Source organism: Protopterus annectens, chromosome 9.part0 (assembly GCF_019279795.1).
Source record: "Protopterus annectens isolate FY-2018-M chromosome 9.part0, PAN1.0, whole genome shotgun sequence".
NCBI lineage: Eukaryota > Metazoa > Chordata > Ceratodontiformes > Protopteridae > Protopterus > Protopterus annectens.
The window spans coordinates 56522000-56540944 of record NC_056743.1 but is presented as its reverse complement, the minus strand read 5'-3'; the positions used below and the strand labels follow the sequence as shown (position 1 = coordinate 56540944).

Below are 18945 nucleotides of genomic sequence, written 5' to 3'. Positions count from 1 at the left end.
TGCCTCTTGGGCGTCTATTCCTGCCCCTCTGTGCTCTGGAGGTGTCTGGAAAGGACCAATTCTTTGAAGGCCAGTTTCTGCTGAACCTCGGATGTTGGACCTGCAGAAAATCCTTTACTGTTTGCACAGATTTTGCTTTTTCTTCCACTTTCTTTAGAATCTCCTGTGCAGGGGAGCCAAATAAACTTTGTTTCTCCATTGGAGCATCTAGGAGTTTAGCCTTGACATGGTCTGGCAAGGCTTGCTCTTTTAGCCAGGCATGCCTTCGAATTACTGCTCCAGTCATAACTGATCTAAATGAAGCCTCCAGTGCATCATAGCCACATTTTAAGAAATGAATACTGACCTGCTGAGAGTTGTGTACCAAATCCTGAAGGGACTTGCGGTCTAAAGGTTCAGGAGAAGAATACTTTTTATTCAGCTGATCTAACAAATATTCCTGGTACTGTATCATATGGAATTGACAGTTTAAAGCCCTGGCAGAAAGAGTAGCAGATGTATAAACCTTTTTTCCCCATCTCTCTAATGCTCTTGACTCCCTTTCAGAGGGTAGGGGGTTTTTGGCAGTGGCAGCTGCAACACCTTTTGGGCCCTGAGAAATAGTTTCTTGGCCTGCAGCATGGGCTTTATACAAATGAAAGTGAGAATCCGGGACCCTGTAATATCTGTCAGGTTTGGCAGGGGCCGGGGGAAGAGAATCAGGGACAGAACTGACATCATTATATGCATCATCAACTACTGTTAGCACAGGTGGTATGGCTAAAGGCCTACGCTGTGGCAAGTGTAAAAAGGTCCTTAGTCTTTTTCTAGAATCAGAGAAATCCTGACCCTGCCATTGAAGGTGTTCCCTCATTGAGTGTAAAGTCTCCCCAAAGGAAAATTCTTCTGGAGGGGAGGCAGAAGGAATAGAGTCTTCTGCATCTGAATCCTCATAGGGTGAGTATGGCCCTTCCTGATGGTCTGATAAATCAGATCCATCCGAGGAGTTATCAGAGGAGAGAGGCTCAGGGGGTTCAGTCCTAGGCCTTTTGTCAGGAGGGGGTTGAGAGGCCCTGTCTGGGTGAGGTTGGGAATCCCTAATCAGAGATATAAGGTCCTCAGCAAGGCTAAGAATCTGAGAACTTGAGGTAGGTCTCTGAGAGGAAGATTTTGCAGGTAAAGCCTTTGAAATTTTAGCTGCTTTAGCCCTGGAGAAGGCCTTAATAGACATAGAAGCAGCGGGCCTAGCTGCCACACGTGCAGGAATAGAGATGTCCAAGGGGATGGTGTCGGACAATTCTTGTGCGCTTGCTTCTTCGGTAGGGATTTCTGTAGCCTACTCAGCCGGGGCCTCTCTGGCCTCTGTTGTCGGAGGTATGATTTTGGCAGAAGTAAGAACCGAGGACTCGGTTTCAGCTGAAACCGAGACACTCGAGGTAGGCCTAACCGTGGTTTCAGCCAAAACTGCGGGCCACGAGTGTCGGTCCTTTTCCTTGCGTTTTTTGGCTAAATGTGTAGTTGGAGTCTCCGATGGCATTTTATATGCAAAAGCGGATCCAAAAAACTCTTCTGCAAACTCCGACCGACGTCTAAGGGTCCGTTGGTTGAAGGAGGCACAGGCTAAACAAGCTGATACGTCGTGGTCTGGGCCTAAGCAAGGAAGGCAGTAAGAATGGAAATCCTTATGAGGTATTTGTTTCCCACAAGTTAAACAATTATTTACTTTGTCTGACATCGGCTGAGGCAAGAAAGAGTCCCCAACAGGGTACTTAGCTTTTTAGAAGTCTTCGGTAGCTGAAATCTCTGGATCTGACCGACCGGCACTTGCGAACAGCTTCTGCTTCGGGCACCGCGCGGCAAGAAAGACTGAGGAAAATGGCGTCGGCTGATGCCTTTATACCCCAGAAGCTCTGACGTCAGGGAAAGTGCGACATCAGCCGAGGCCAGACCCAGACTTTGGAATCCGGCTGACCGCAGGGCTGCCTGAGGCAGGACAACCCATATGTTATGACTGCAGATGCATCCTTGAAGGACATCACCTATTGAGTGTACTGATGTCGCTAACAAAGACAAAATCGATTACAGAGTAATGTACTGATGAGGCTAACAAAGACAACAACAATTACACACAGCAGTGTACTGATGAGGCTAACAAAAACAACATTGATTACGCAGAGGAGTGCACCGATGTGGGTAACCAAGACAACATCGATTACACACAGGAATGTATTGATGAGGCTACCAAAGACAACATCTGTTACAGACAGGAGTGTAATGATGAGGCTAACAAAGACAATGATTACAGACAGAAGTGTACTGATGAGGCTAACAAAGGCAACATCGATTACGCACAGCAGTATACCGATATGGGTAACAAAGACAACATCAGTTACAGACAGGAGTGTACTGATGAGGCTAACAAAGTCAACATCGACTACACAGAGGAGTGTGCTGATGTGGGTGACCAAGACAACACCGATTACACACAAGAATGAACTGATGAGGCTAATAAAAGACAACGTCAATTACAGAGTGGAGTGTACTGACGTTGGTAACAAAGACAACCTCGATTACAGAGAGAAGTGTACCAACATGGCTAACAAAGACATCTGATTACACAGTCCCTTGTAACTTTTTTCTTAACCAGCCCATTGCTTTATTAATTTTATGCAATACTAACTGCTTAAATATAGCCTATACAGTTACAGATATTACTGCCACATAGTCTAAAGGCAGATGTGCACTTAAATTTCTTCAAAAACTACAAGTGCATTAAAAAAATGAAAACATACAAAAATATATTTTACGAACACACTACAGACATAATGTGCTTACCTTGCTAGACTTGTGATCCACGTTAAAAGAAGTAATAACACCATCAGTCAGAGATCTACCTTCCCTTAACACCACATACTCTGCCAAGCGATTAGCCAGAAACGTTTTCCCAGTACCACTAGGGCCAGATAATATAATTCGTCGATGTTCCTTCAGCAGGGATATGTAGCTCTGTAACATATTCTTGGGTATTAAGGACTCAAATACTAGGTTATCCACACTGTTCTCTGACACACCTGAATAAAAAGATGTACATTTAATCAGAGCGGCACACGTATTCTCTCTTTACAAATAATAAAGAGCATAAAAAATATATTCTCTTATATAGAATTTTGAAATCTCAGACTGAAGTGAAATGCTTGCAACAGTTTTCAGACTCTCAGTACTCGGGCCCAAAGCTCTGCATTAAACCTCATCAGAACTCCATCACAGGTAGTCATTAGCTTAAATTAAGCCACATCAGTAATGCAAGTCGCTAAGAGTTTCATTCTTCTTACTGCTCAGAAAATGCACTTTAATGCAGCTTCTTACACGAATCAGAGCAACACTTAAAAATCAGCGCAGATTTTGTGACCTTGTCCCTAACTCCTGAATAAAGTTGTACAATGCTATGACTAATGGTGGAATGTCAGTAATGCCAAACAGCAAAGACAACAATTAGACTTCAGTGCTGACGTACTGAGTAAGCATAAAAATTAACCAAAACTATATTTTAAAATTATTACCTTATTACAAAGGTTTGACAGCAAAAAAAGAAAAAAAGCTAGTCAAATAGCAATACTCTTGTATAGCAACAAAACAGGCCATAAAAATGTACTTTATAAAAAATTCATAACCACTATATAACCATGAGTTCACTAAAAGACAAATCTGAAGATCAGAGTCATTGTTATTAGTATAAACTGAATGCAAGTCATGTAACTGCTGCACTACACCGGTTTTAACAATATCACAACAACCTTGGTAAGCAAATTCTTCCTTACTTAAAAATCAACTACTAAAGAAGAATACAAAGCTGGCTTACTAACAGATTGAAAATATTCATAAGCCTGAGGGATACAAACTGTCCAATGAAGCAATGCACCAACACAAGTTTAAAAAAAAATGAACAACATAGTAGTGAGGCAAACAGGAAATGTAATAAACAGCCTGCCTAAAATACTGAAATATCATGACTAAACAACCAGTTTTTGGAATGAAATGAAACTATGCACAGTAAGAAAGTCCAGAATAAACACAACAATCCATTAATAACCAATAAGGGGGAAAAAAGTGGTGCAAATCTTGGTAAAAAAACATTATCGACCTTATAAAATACACCTTCAGACATTACAAAATATACATTATTTTTACCAATGAGCCGGAGTCTACCGAGAGTTTTTTTAAAATGCAACAGAATAAAACATCAGATCAGGATATTTTACAACTTAAGTAAATTGTTAAGGTTTCACTGCAATCACTCTGACTCATATCTTTAATCAATCATCAGTCTAGTGCAAAAGGCACTTCCCGCACAACAGAAACAAACCTTTTTGATGCCTGTACCAAAAATGAAACCCAACTTACCAAGAATACTACTGCAAGACAAAGTTTATCCTGACTTGCTTCATCTGTACTTGGGCATGACTCATCATTACTTAATTCTAACCATGTATTTTTAATCACAATCGGTTTATTCATTTGGGAGATGCATATAAGTACAAAAGAACTGATTATGGTTTTCACGTTTTACATACATACATACAAATATTTCAAGCACGGGCATTAATGCCCTTCTTAGCCTGCCAATACACCAAAACAGTTATTCCCATAATAAGTGTCCAGGCTGTTCTTAAAAATATATGAACTAGTACTTGCTTTAATATAATACGGTGGTCTGTTCCATGCATTAGCTGCTCTATCACAGAACCAATTAGTCAACTTCTCATTCCTATAGAATCTTCTACATAGGTTATCTGACGATTCTCTGGTAACTTTTGATAACCCCAGACATTCCCAGAGGTAGTTGTCTCTAAATGCCCTATATACCCGAATAAGATCTCCTCTTAGATATCTATAAGAGACACCGTACAAGTTCAGATATTTTAGTCTTTCCTAATAACTTAAATTTTCACATCCATGGATGCCCTCGGTATATTTCCGCTGCACTCTCTCCAGTTTACTCATGCTTGTTTTCTTATAGGGTTTGCATATTGTTATTCCATACTCCGGTTTGGGTCGAATGTAACTAACAAACAATGAATTCATCATTTCCTGATTTCCTAGACTTTATAAATCTTTTTATACAACCTATAGTTCTGTAACTATCAATAACCAATTGGCTGAAATGATCAGGAAAAACTCAAAAAACTGGCTCTACCCATATACCCTGGTCCTTAAATGAGTCTAAAGTTTCAATCACTGTGTGCTGTATTAAATATTCACCTTTCAGTTTGTCTCCCAAATCTCATATGCTTAGGTTTTGATGTATTTATCAGCATATTATTCTCCTGTGACCAAATGGTCGATTTAGTCAAGTTCTTTTGCAGACGTGCCTTATGTGTAACACATGCAATCAGTTTACCCAGTTTCAAGTCATCTGCATAATGACTGTAGGACACCTCAAATGAAAAAGTTTCAACAATGATTGCTCTTCCTTCGGCTTCTGGCTTAAAAAAGAGGACATTTTTTTCTTATTTCAACAAGACTGAGGATGACACTGGGTTATTAAAACAATTAAATGATGATGTATCCATATGGAATTTGAAACCTGACAAGGGGGAGGGATGGCTATTATGGAAAAATTTATGTAGTCATAAAACATGTTCGGGTATTTCAACGATGGTGATTTTTTACAACTGTTTCCAAAAATGAGGTGAACATTTCCTTTGCCAGGATTGATACAATGCTGGAAAAATGGAAAATAGATTGCAAGATGTCCAGTGATTCAGTGTCCTATTTAAAAGTAGGAAAAATCATACTTTCCAATATATTTGGGATTTCTAAGATTCAAAGGTCTGTCTTTGATCTACCCCTGAAGACTGATTGTAGCATTGGAACAGGCGGTGGGGGGCTTCTAAAACAGAAACTATAGCAAAGTTTGTTTTTCAAAAGTTAAAAAGTTTTTTTCAAGAATGAGTCTCATGTTTTGGTAGATTTTTGGAACTCTGTGAATGTTTTAGCAGAATATGATTTTTTGCCAAGTTCCTTGTTTGTCACACTCAATGTCCAGGATATGTTTCTGGTCATACCACGTGATGGTGGGATTGAATGGCTTGTGAAGCTTTATTTTTTGATAAATACTTATCACCAAATCACATCAACTTTCTGTTTGAAGGAAAACACTACATGCAAATATAGGGTGTGGCTATGGGTGCTACACCACCACCTGTATTTGCAAATGTTTTGTGGTGGTGGGAAAAGAAGCTTGTATTCACTCCTCATTTAAGGAATATGTAGATAAATATTTGCATCATTTCAACTACATTTTTGTTTTGTGGGGAAGTAAAGAGGTGCTGAAGGTTTTTTTTTTAATACATTAGCAGTACTGTATTCAAAAAAAAAAAAAAAAAAAAACATTCAGTTCCTCTTTACCTCTCCACAAAATAAAAATGTAGTTGAAATAATAGCGGTAGCATTGTAGCCTTATAGCAAGTGGTTCTCCCGTTCGATTCTCAGCTGGAGCACCTGCTGTGTGGAGTCTGCATGTCCTCCCCGCGGTCGAGTGGCATTCGAAAGACATGTGTAAATGGGCATGCTTTCGTTGAAGGTTGGGTATCGAGCTGGCATCTTGGCATCGTAAAAATCTACTGCCAATCATTAGCGGACCGGAGTTCCGCTGTGGCGACCCCTAACCGGGAAAAGCCGAAAGAAGAACAATTAGCAGTACTGTCACTTTTCTGAGGTTCCTTGTTAACATCAATACTGGGTTCACTGACTCTTGGATGATACTATATCAAAGAATGTTGTAAAAGGGGTTTATGAATCTAATATTTTTATAAGAACACTTATTCAAATAATATGTTACATTACAAAAGTCTCCACCCTTCAGGACAAAAAAGAAATATAAAAATGCAGACAGACTGTCCCAGAAAGTATGCAGTTATGCACCATTTAGTATGGCCATGTTAGCAGTGTGAGGACAGGTGATACTCTAAATGGCAAAAAAGGTTATGACATCAAGTGGGAAGTTCATCTACAACACACGTAGGTTGGTTTATGTGCTTCTGTGTGTAACCTGTCCTGCATTCTGAAATAGCTTAAAAAAACACATTTATCAACGTCTATGCTATCAAAAAAGGGGATACGGTTAATGCTTTAGTTAAGCATTCATGTGGTTGTGATAATTTGAAAAAGTTTGTGATTTTTATTTTAGAAAATGTCTGAATACTAATTTGGGAGGGCAACTGGGAGGCATTATTACAAGTGAGAGAACTGTATTACCAGCTGTTGCTCAAGGCCATACAAGTTCCAGGTATTAATGAAATGGTTTCTATTAGCAGCTCATTGGCTCTCATGTAAAGTACAGGGACTTTCAATAATAAGTATCTTTCACAGGTTTTATTATATTAATTTTATAACCCAGTGTGACTTTTTATTCATATTTTGGATGGAAGAATTGTTATACGTGGATGGTTTGTACTCCATTCGTGGAATGCTTAATTATTTAATGAGCGACAGCGGAAAATGTAACTGGGTCAGGGCATATAAACCGAAGTGTTTCTGTTTTATTCTATTTTGATAAAGTTTTGCATTTTACTTTTAAGGAATGAAAGCACCAAATAAAATTATCTTCAGACCGTTGATCGTAGTGATGTTTTATTTTGTTTTTGTCCTCAGAGTTGGAGCAGTGCTGGAGCAAGAATATATAAATAAGGGGTCGGTTTGGGACAGGAACAATGGGACAAGCTTCCCTGTAACAAATGCTTCTCTCATTTGTGTGAATATTCATACAAGTCCTGAATATATGTATTCGAGGAGTATGTATTCAGTGTAATTGGTTTCATGTAAAAATGAATGAACTACAATGATCAGATGTCATGCATTATAGTTCATAGTTTCATAGTATAGTACTAGGCTATCTGCCCTGGGGCATTTGTAAGCCTAGCCATAGTGATGTGGCTTTTGCCACCCCATGAAATGGTACAAAAATGTACAGAATAAATTTAGAATACTGTGCCTCTGTCTAGTAGTGACACAATGAAGGTCCCCTTATATAATATAATTAGTTTACTGTGCCCCTGTCTAGCAGTGACACAGATATGACCCCTGGGGTAAACTTATGATCTCTCATCAACTCATCAAGATTTCTCTTGAAGAGAGTCAGCGAGGGGCTCTGCCTAATACGAACTGAGATCTTGTTCCAAAGCATGGGAAGCCTCTGGGTTATGAATCTATCCCTCCAGCATGTCCTATTCATACTTGTGCCAAGGTTTAAGTCTTTAGCTCTCGTGGTCCTGATGGTTTTGGATTTTTTGAGGTGCTGCATGTCCATCAGATCCTGATTGGACATGGCCTTGTACGTCAGGCAGACATCACCTCTGAGCAGGCGGTATGCTAATGGGGCATTGTACTCAATCATGGGTCTGATGAGGGAGGAATATAGGGGTACAATGACATCCTTGGATCTGGATGTGAATCCCTTCATGATGAGGTGTGCAAGGTAGAATGTTTTTCTAACCACTTTGGCAACGTGGGTGTCAAATGAGAGGTCGCTGTCGACTTGGGTCCCTAGGTCTCTGATTACTTTTTCCGTACTCAGTGGGTTGCTGTCTATGTGATAATTTGTGGGTACTTTTTTTTTTCCCAAAGGGGATGACTATACATTTTTTGGCATTTAGTTTAAGGCCGTGACTCCGGCACCAGTTGTCCGTTTCTGTGAGGCCTTTTTGTAGGATGTATGTGTCTGCTGGTGTATCGACTATGGCGCCTAGTTTGCAGTCATCTGTGAACTTTGTCAGCCACAGCCCTCCCATGCTTGCTTTAACATCTGAGAAATAAATGCCGAACAAGAGGGGTCCCAGGACAGATCCCTGTGGGACACCACTTGTGACTGGCTTTGAGTCTGACATTGCTCCAGCGATTTTAACTTTATGGGTTCTGTCCTTTAGCCAGTTTGCAACCATCTAGTGACATAAGGGTTTACTTTTAAGCTGTTGAGCTTATCTATGATGCCTGAGTGGGGTATTGTGTTGAAGGCCTTAGCCAAGTCCAGGTATGCTGTATGGACTGCTTTGCCCTCATCAATGGCTCTAGTGACTGTTTCAAAAAAGTCAACCAGGTTTAAAAGGCAGGATCTGCCCTTTACAAAGCCGAACTGGGTGGGGTCAAGTGTCTGTAGGTCCCCTATGTCTCTGTTTATAAGTTCCATAATGATTCTTTCCATAGCTTTGCAGACCAGGCTGGTTAAGCTTATGGGGCGGTAGTTTCCAGGGTCTGTCGAGGCACCCTCCTTGTGGAGTGGGACCACTGTTGCTGTACGCCAGTATTCAGGTACATATCCCAAAGTAAGGCTAAGGTTAAATAGCATTTTTATGTGTGGGTTTAGCTCCTCTTGGAGTTCACGTAACACACAACCTGGGATACCGTCAGGTCCCATTGATGCTGTGTTTTTTGCTTTGTTTAGGGCGGTTCTCACTTGGACATCTGAGATGACAGGGAGATTACATTCAGCTGGGATAAGTATTTCTTCTTTCGGGGGTGAGGGACCGGAGAAATTTGCACTGAACCTGTCAGCCAGAATGTTGGCAATATCTGTGGGTTCAGTGTATTTTTTGTTGTTGTGAACCAACTCTGAGCATATCTGAGGGTTTCTGCCCAGGTTTCTAACATAGCTGAAGAAGGCTTTGTGGTTATCTTTAGTGTCCTTAGCGATTTTTCTCTCAAAGTTGGCCTTGGATGTTTTTATGAGAGAACATAGTTTTCTGCTAATGTTGATCAGAGATGTCTTCCCTTCATGGGATTTTGCTCTGACATGCAGTAGCTTCCTTCTTTTGTTATACAATTTGTTTATGGCTGAGGTCCACCAGACAGGACGCTTACCTTTGGTGGAGAGGGACTTGGACTTATTTGCGATTGCATGATCCATGCATTCTTGGAGATGTCCACAGAAAGCATTTGTGAAGGATTCGGCATTGTGGGATGTGGTATCCACTGTCACAGTGGGCTTAATGGATACCATCTCAGTCTTAAGAAGAGTGAAGTCTTCTTTTGAGAAGTTTTTCACTGTGGTCTTTTGTGCTGGGGGTGGAGGTGGGATATGTATATCCAGGGTGATTAGTTTGTGGTCAGATCTCACTAGTGAGGGGTATACTTCTGGTGTGGAGCATTTTGTCCCCATGTTTGTGATGATCAGGTCTAGTATATTATCTCCCCTAGTGGGAGAGGTGACTAGTTGTTCCAGTGCATTTGAATTTATGAATTCCAGGAACCTTTGGGCTAGGGTATTAGGGCTAGAATAATGTACCCAATCTATGTTTGGGTAGTTGAAGTCTCCCAGTATGATGGTATTTTGTGATACATTCATATCCTCCAATGTCTTCAGGAAGGCTGAGTGGGGTTCCTGAGATTGGGAGGGTGGTCTGTAACATGCTACCAGTTGTATAGCAGTTTTGCCTATGGTTAGTTGCACCTGTATGGTCTCTGATGCTTCATGTGTTGCTACTAACCTGGAGGTGTGGGTGTCCTTGATGAATATGGACACTCCCCTCCTTGTGGTTCGGCCCGGGTTTTGGGGCCGAAAAGCATGATACGAGGTATAGCCTGGTAGCGCTGGGGTGCTCTCGGGAGCCTTGAACCAGGTTTCAGTTACTGCATAGACGTCGATGTTGTCCATGCTGAGGAGTGCATCAAGTGCCGGCATCTTGAGATTTAGACTTCTGGCGTTGAGCAGCATTACCCTTAGTTTTTTTCATTTTTGTTTTCTAAGGAGGTGGGTTCGTCTTTTGAGCCTTGCCTAAAAAAGGCACTATGGGGGTGGCAAGAGCCTTAGCCAATATCCGGAAGCCCAGTGGTGACAGGTGTAAGCCATCCCTTGCGAAGCAGCGTGGCTTGTCCAGCATGTCATCCCAAGCAGACAGACATTGGATCCCCTTAGAATGACACCAGTACTTGAGCCAATTATTAAAGCTGATCATCTTGTCTTTGTACTGTGGCATCATTCTTGGTGAGGGTAAGATGCTGCTCAGGGTCAGGGTCATACCAGCCTGGGCTACATAATCGGAGAGCTCCTCTATGTCTCTTTTCATGTAGTCCAGGGGCTAAATAACAATGCTACCACCACTCATTAAAATAAAACAAGTAACCAATTCAACAGCTCCAGTAACATAACGGCAATTAAAATAAAACAGGTAACCAATTCAACAGCTCCAGTAACACAATTACAATTAAAATACAACAGATAACCAATTCAACAGCTCCAGTAACATAACGGCAATTAAAATAAAACAGGTAACCAATTCAACAGCTCCAGTAACACAATTACAATTAAAATACAATAGATAACTAATTCAACAGCTCCAGTAACATAACAGCAATTAAAATAAAACAGGTAACCAATTCAACAGCTCCAGCAACACAATGACAATTAAAATACAACAGATAACCAATTCAACAGCTCCAGTAACATAACGGCAATTAAAATAAAACAGATAACCAATTCAACAGCTCCAGTAACATAACGGCAATTAAAATAAAACAGATAACCAATTCAACAGCTCCAGTAACATAACGGCAATTAAAATAAAACAGATAACCAATTCAACAGCTCCAGTAACATAACTGCAATTAAAATAAAACAGGTAACCAATTCAACAGCTCCAGTAACACAATGACAATTAAAATACAACAGATAACCAATTCAACAGCTCCAGTAACATAACGGCAATTAAAATAAAACAGGTAACCAATTCAACAGCTCCAGTAACACAATGACAATTAAAATAAAACAGAGACCACTTAAAAAAAGCTACAGAAAACTACTAGCACACTTCTCAACCTGGAAACATCAAAAATCTGGACAAAGGCCTATGAAAAGTAGCTACAACTGGCCCAAAATCAGGACATTGATTAACAAAATTTGCATACATAACCGTGTAACCCCATCCACTCCAAAAGAATTGTGTGATACCAGCATGAAAATCAACATCACTAAATACGTTATGGAAGACATCTGAATTTCATATCCATCAGAAAATACATAATACTGCAAAACCTGTTATTCAAGGAACTATCTGAGTTTACAGGAGCAATATTTGAAATCTGTCCCTATTTTTGGCCCTTTGTCCCACCATTATTTTTTGGCTTTGTCCAGATTTCTTGCTCTGAGAGATTGAGAGGTATTGTAATAGCAAGTATTATCCCAATGAAAAGTGAAACACAAATGCCAGAGCCGAGCAAGCAGCTCGAACCATCAGGGAAACCGTTCTTTTTTTTTTTTTTAAACATATACATTGTGCTACAACTTTGCCTTGCCTGCCCTTGTCAGTCAAGAGTTTGGGTCCGCAGCTGCACAAGCAGCAAGCACCATGCAATAATACTGTAGTAAGTAACCACATGGATCAGCCCCCTATACCTGCACATCAGTGACTTAACAGTGCAACTGCTTATTACCTACTAGAAACTACTAGCATTTACAATTAATTACACTTACAAAATATGCCTTCTATTCTACAAACCTGCTGCAATGAAATACTGATAAAAAAATGTTGCAACAATCATTACACTAAGCACCAAGCCTCCTCACAGGAAAGCAGAGTACTCACAAGTAAGCCTGCTTCATGACGTTACAACCATCATTACACTAAGCACCAAGCCTCCTCAAAGGAAAGCAGAGTACTCACAAGTAAGGCTGCTTCATAACGGTAAATTAGAGGTGTAAAAACTAGCAAGACTGATCTTTTTCCTTTAGCAAGATAATATACCAGTGAGCCTCACATGCAAGATTTTCATAAAGGTGCTCCTGTGACCACTGCTTCACAAAACTAAAGGTCAAGAAAAAAAAACTAGGGTGCACCGCTTGCTGTTACAGACTTGCAAGTAGAATGAATCCAAGAATAATACTTTTCTAGACTACTCATCATGCCTCTCGGCCTCTTACTGCTAGAAATCTGTGGAGAAAACCAAAAATAATGGGGGATCATTAATAGAGACAATTTAAACATTGCTCTTATAAACTTAAAAAGTTGCAAGAATCACAGCACTTGCAATAGCATGCATTTTTCTGAAGGATATGAAGTCTGAAACAACAATGTCCACAATTTAGTGACTTCAGTCTTTGGTGTTTTGCCAGAAAACCACTGAGTTTATGAGGAACAGACCAAAATCATGAAGCAAAAATCCGATATAGGAACAAGCGTGTTTTCTAGAAGAAAAAGGTAATTCCAACCAAAGGGCAGAGAAGTAAAAATAAAGCTTATACTTTTTTGTGGCTTTGTGCATTTTTCTTAGGATGTACTTCTGCTGTCTGGTGAAACAAAATATCAATACTAGCAATGGAAAAGTACAGTTGTGTACCTACCATAAATGTAGATGTTCGAGTGTATTCACTGTTGCAGTCATTACTCTTTGGTTATCCTGCTGGCAGGCTACCCTCAGTTGGCCAGCATTCCAAAGTCTAGGTCCGGCGTCAGTTGCTGCCGCCTCTTCCCTGACGTCAGTGTGCCAGGGGTAAAAAAGATGCAGCCAACGCCATTTTCTTCAGTTTTTCTTGCCCCAGATGTCAGATGCCCTAAATAGGTAGGCTGAAAAATATGCCAATAAGAAATGCATGCGCAGAACATTTCCTTCATATACAAGCAAATACACCAAATAGGTTGTATAGGATAGAGAAGTGCAGATAAGTCCCAGCAAAGAAAAGGGGGATGGTGGGTGGGTAACCTGGACTGCAACAGTGAATACACTCGAACATCTACATTTATGGTATGTACACAACTGTACTATGTTCATCGTGTTTCACTGTTGCAGTCATTACTCTTGGGTAGAATCCCAAAGCTGAGTATGGGTGGCTGGGCTAAATAGGATTAGGAGAGGCTATGAGGCCCTGCAGAACTGCAGTGGCGAAGCCTGCTCTGGACTTAAGAGTAGAGAGGCAAGTGGTAGTGCTTTGTAAAGGTGTGCACTGAACTCCAAGTTGCAGTCTCTAAGATATCTTTAGTTGGTACTACTCTGAGAAAGGCTACTGAAGTGGCTGCTGCTCTGGTGAAATGAGGCCCAATGCCCTTAGGCATTGATTTGCCATGTTGAAAACAGCAAAAACGGATGCAATGGCCTATCCATTTTGAAATAGTCTGTTTTGAGAAAGCCTTTCCTTGTGATCCTGCAGCATATGATACTAAAAGTTGCTCAGTCTTTCTGAAAGCTTTAGTTCTGTCCAAGTAGAAGCACAACTGCCTGTGTATGTCCAAAGAATGCAGAATTTTCTCACCTGTGTTCTGTGGATTTGGGTAATAGGTAGGCAAGTGAATGGTTTGGTTGAGGGCCACACTGGACACCACCTTAGGTATAAATGTAGGGTTTGTCCTCAGAGAAACCCTGTCTGGATGAAAAATGATGAAAGGCTCCACAGCCTGAGTGCTTGTAACTCCGAGACTCGCCTTGTGGAGGTTATTGCTAGGAGCAGAGCTGTTTTCCAGGATAAGAATTTTATATCTGCTGGTGATGCTGGCTCGAAAGGAGGCAGTGTGAGTTTTTCCAAAACATAATTGAAGTCCCAGGCCGGAATTGGTGCTCTCCTTGGAGGCCTAATGTTTTTGGCCCCTCTGAGGTACTGCCTTATTAAAGGATGAGAAAAGATAGGTGGTTCCGTATTGTAATAGGCTGAAATGGCAGAGGCATGAATCTTAATTGATGAGAAAAAGGCCTTTGTTCAGCATCTCAGTTAGGTATTGTAAAATCTGAGGAATATTTGGTACAGACGTGTCACTGCCTTGTTCCTGGTTCCAAGCACAGAATCTTTTCCATTTTTCTGCATAAGATTTTCTGGTACTGGGCCTCCTGGCCTCCAAGATAACATCCATAACAGCTTTTGTAAGAGGAGTGTTCTGAATGGCTACATTATCCGCCATGCTGCCAGATTTAAGGTCCTGAGTTGGCTGTGCAGGATCTGATTGTTTTGTTGGGTCAGCAAGTGAGAAGTCTGAGGCAATATCCATGCTGGACCTTGAGACAAGCTCTTTAGGATTGGGTACCAGTGCTGGCGTGGCCAGTCTGGTGCAATCAGTATCATTTTTGGCTTCTCTTGTCTGACTTTTAGGAGTACTCTGGGAAGGAGAGGCAGTGGGGGAAAAACATATGCTGTTAAGATTTTTCCAGCTGAATGATACGGCGTCCACTTTCCATGCTTGCTTGTGATAAATCCTTGTGCAAAATCTCTGCAAGTGACAGTTGTGAGGGGAGGCAAATAGATCTATGTCTGGGCATCCCCATTTACTTATTATCATGCTGAAGACTTGTGGATCCAGTTTCCATTCGTGGGGATCCATGAGGTTTCTGCTTAGATCGTCTGCCAGAGTATTTGTTTTTCCTGGCAGGAATTGTGCTTGCAGGTGAACTTGATAAGCCAATGCTGTGTCCCATAAGGTCATTGCTTGTCTGCAGAGGGGGTAGGAATGTGTACCTCCCTGCTTGTTTATGTACCACATGACCGTAGTGTTGTCTGTCTTTATCAGTAACTGTCCTGGATGAAGCAGGTCCTTGAAGGCTGTCAGGGCATTTTGAACAGCTAGCATCTCTTTTTGATTGATGTGAAGATGCATCTGGTTTGTAGGCCATGTGCCCTGAATACATTTTCTTGCTATATGGGCCCCCCAGGCATAATCTGATGCATCCGTTGTCAGTGTCTGTCTGGCTGTGGATAAACTGAATGGCAGACCCTTGTTGTGGTGGCAGGCTTCTGTCCACCATTGAAACTCCTGTTGTAGGCAGGGAATGAGTACAATTACTGTCTCCAGGCTGTGGCAATGCCGAGTCCAAACACTTTTCAGATACCATTGTAGTTTCCTCATATGCAGTCTGGCATATGGAATTAGTAGAATGCAGGATGCCATGAAACCCAAGGCCTGCAGGATTTTCCTTGCAGATAAGTGGGTTTTTGTTGCCAATTTCTTGAAGTAAGTAGTCAGTTGCTTTTGCTTGTCTGGCGTGAGATAAGCCATCTGGGTAGTTGTATTTAAGCTTGTACCCAGGAATATTATCTCTTGAGAGGGCACTAGTTTTGATTTCTTTTCGTTTACTGTGTACTCTACGGCAGTTAGTAATCTTTTTACAAATGCCAGATGCTTTAGAAGAGTGTCTTTGTTCTCTGCTTGAATTAGGCAGTCGTCCAAGTAGGGATATATTTAAATTCCTTTTTGTCTGCAAAATGCAATTACTGGTGCCAGGTATTTTGGGAAGACCCTGGGCGCAGTAGATAAGCCAAAGGGCAGTGCAGAGAATTGGTAATGCATTGAGCCAGCTATGAATCTGAGGTATCTTCTGCAAGATTGTCTGATTGGGACATGCAGGTATGCCTCTTTTAGGTCCAAGGTTACGAGCCAAGCCCTCTTGCCCAGCATGGGCAGTAGCTGTTGTAGAGTCAACATCTTGAATTTTGGAACTTCCAGAAACTTATTTAGTATAGACTGGTCCAGTATTGGTCTCCAGGTTTTGTCCTTCCTGGGTACTAGGAAAAGTCTGGAGTAAAATCCTTGCCCCTGCTCTTGTTGTGGTACTTGCTGAATGGCCATCATGTTTATGAGGGCTGTAATTTGTTTTTGTGCCTCTGCCCATTGATTGTGTGGCAGGTCTGGCATGCCCTTTAACCTTGGTAGTGTGTGAAAATGGAACCTGTAGCCTTGGGACACTATGTTCAGGACCCATTTGTCTTGGGTAATCATTTGCCAATTTGATGAAAAAAGTGCTAGTTTTCCCCCTAAGGGGGCTGACAAAAGAAAACTGCTTGGAACTGGTAGAGGAAAGTCATTGGGACTATTTCCTGTAAGGCTGTGATTTGTCTTCTCCGCTTTTGGAGGTAGGAGCACCCCATTGTTTGGGCCTGTATGAGCCTTGGGGCTGAGATCTGCCTCTGGGACGCCTGTATCTGCCTCTTTGTGGTCTGTCTGACACTGGAAAGGACCAATTTTTAGAAGGCCAGCTCCTGCTAAACCTGGGTGGCTGTACCTGTAAGAAATCCTTGACTGTCTGCATGGATTGTGCTTTATCCTCCATTTTTTTCAACACCTCTTCTGCTTTAGTACCAAACAAAGTATCCTGCTGCAATGGTGCATCTAATAATTTTGCTTTAACATGACCAGGCAGATTCTGTTCCTTTAACCAAGCATGCCTTCTAATAACAGAACCTGTAACAGCAGCCCTGCAAGAGGCCTCTAGTGAATCATAACCACATTGCAAAGTATGCTTTCCCACTTGTTCAGTTGCATGCAATAAATCCCGCAATTCCTTGTTATCTGAGCATTCAGTATTTGTCAACATTATCTGTTTAAGCAGTGACATTAAATATTGCTGATATTTAAGCATATGAAACTGACAATTTAAAGCCCTTACAGCCAGGGTGGCAGAGGTGTAGACTTTTTCCCCCATCTGTCTAGAGCCCTAGAATCCCTATCAGAGGGGACAGTGTTTTTTGCAGTGGAAGCTTTAACCCTCTTGGGACCCTGAGATATAGTTTCTGGGTCAGCAGCAGGGTTTTTATATAGGAATTTATGAGAATCCGGGACCCTGTAGCTGTCTGGCTTAGCAGGTGCAGGGGGTAAAGAGTCAGGGGACAGGCCGGACTCTGATAAAATACATCATCTACAATGTCTAAAACTGGTGGAATAGCAAGGGGTCTGTGCTGTGGAAGTAGCAGAAAGTCTCTGAGCCTTTTCTTAGATTCAGAGTAATCTTGGCTCTCCCACTGGAAATGCTCCCTCATAGTATACAGGGTTTCCCCAAAAGAATAATCCTCAGGAGGAGAGGCTGAAGGAATGGATTCTTCAGCATCAGAATCCTCATAGGGAAGCATGGAGTAATCCTGAAATAGATACCTGATCAGAAGAATCATATTCTGTCTCTTGCCTAGGCCTCTTATCAGGAGGGGGATGGCAGCCCCTGATCAAAGTAATTAGGTCTTCGGCCATTTTGAGCATCTGTTTTTTAGGCATGGAAGTCTGAGTAGGAGAATGCTGTACTTGTTTCTTTGTCTTTAGAGCTGCTTTAGTCTTTGAAGCTGAAGATGGCTTAATATATAGTTGTGTAGGTCTGAAGACACCCTCAGAAGCCGATGCCTGCTCAGCGGCTCCGGACCCATCTGAGGGAATGATTTCCAAGTGTCCAATACCTTGAGTACCCAGAAACCCAGTCGGCTCCACGTGGGAGTCGGTAGCGGGTGCCAGGGGCTGCGAAAGCACCTCACTGAGAACTGGCGACTGGCCTAGTAGAGGCTTCGTCGTCGGTTTTGGACCTCGGATGCCTATCCTTGTCTTTGCGTTTTTTGTAAACTCTGGTTGTCGGCTGTTCCAACGGCATTATATAATTAAATCTTCGGCCAAAGTAATGAAATGCAAAATCGAACCGACGCTTGATAGTGCGTTGGTTAAATCTAGCACAAAACCGACAGCTAACAATGTTGTGATCAGGGCCTAGGCAAGGAATACAGTAAGAGTGAAAATCCTTATGAAGTATTTGCTTCCCATAAGAAATACAATTGTTAACTTTTTCTGACATCAGTCTGGAGCAAGAAAAAAGTTTCCCCAACGGGGTACTTAGCTTTAATGAAGACTTCGGTTCTGAAATTCGGATTTGAAAATCTCAGGAGTCGGTCGGCCGACCGGCACTTGCGAACTGCTTTTGCTTCGGGCACCACGCGACAAGAAAGACTGAAGAAAATTGCGTCGGCTGCATCTTTTATACCCCTGGCGCACTGACGTCAGGGAAGAGGCGACAGCAACCGATGCCGGACCTAGACTTTGGAATTCTGGCCGACTGAGGGTAGCCTGCCAGCAGGATAACCCAAAAGTAATGACTGCAACAGTGAAACACGATGAACATCTGCAGGCAGCTTTAGGCATAATGGTGAAGCTACAATATACAGTATGCTATTAGTCATGAAGTTGTGGCTACTCAGAGTGACACAAAGTAACCAAAAATACTCTGGCACCAATGGATTTACCCATTGGC

General features: G+C 41.7%; 1 protein-coding gene across 1 annotated transcript in view; it reads right to left on the bottom strand.

Annotated features, from left to right (window-relative positions):
* The window catches only part of LOC122810494 (neuron navigator 2-like), a 2968645-nt gene that overhangs the window by 199108 nt on the left and 2750592 nt on the right, over positions 1 to 18945 (bottom strand). Inside the window, exon 36 of the mRNA XM_044082075.1 lies at positions 2815 to 3050. Coding sequence (XP_043938010.1) covers positions 2815 to 3050 — 236 coding nt within the window. The remainder of the gene's footprint in view (positions 1 to 2814; positions 3051 to 18945) is intronic.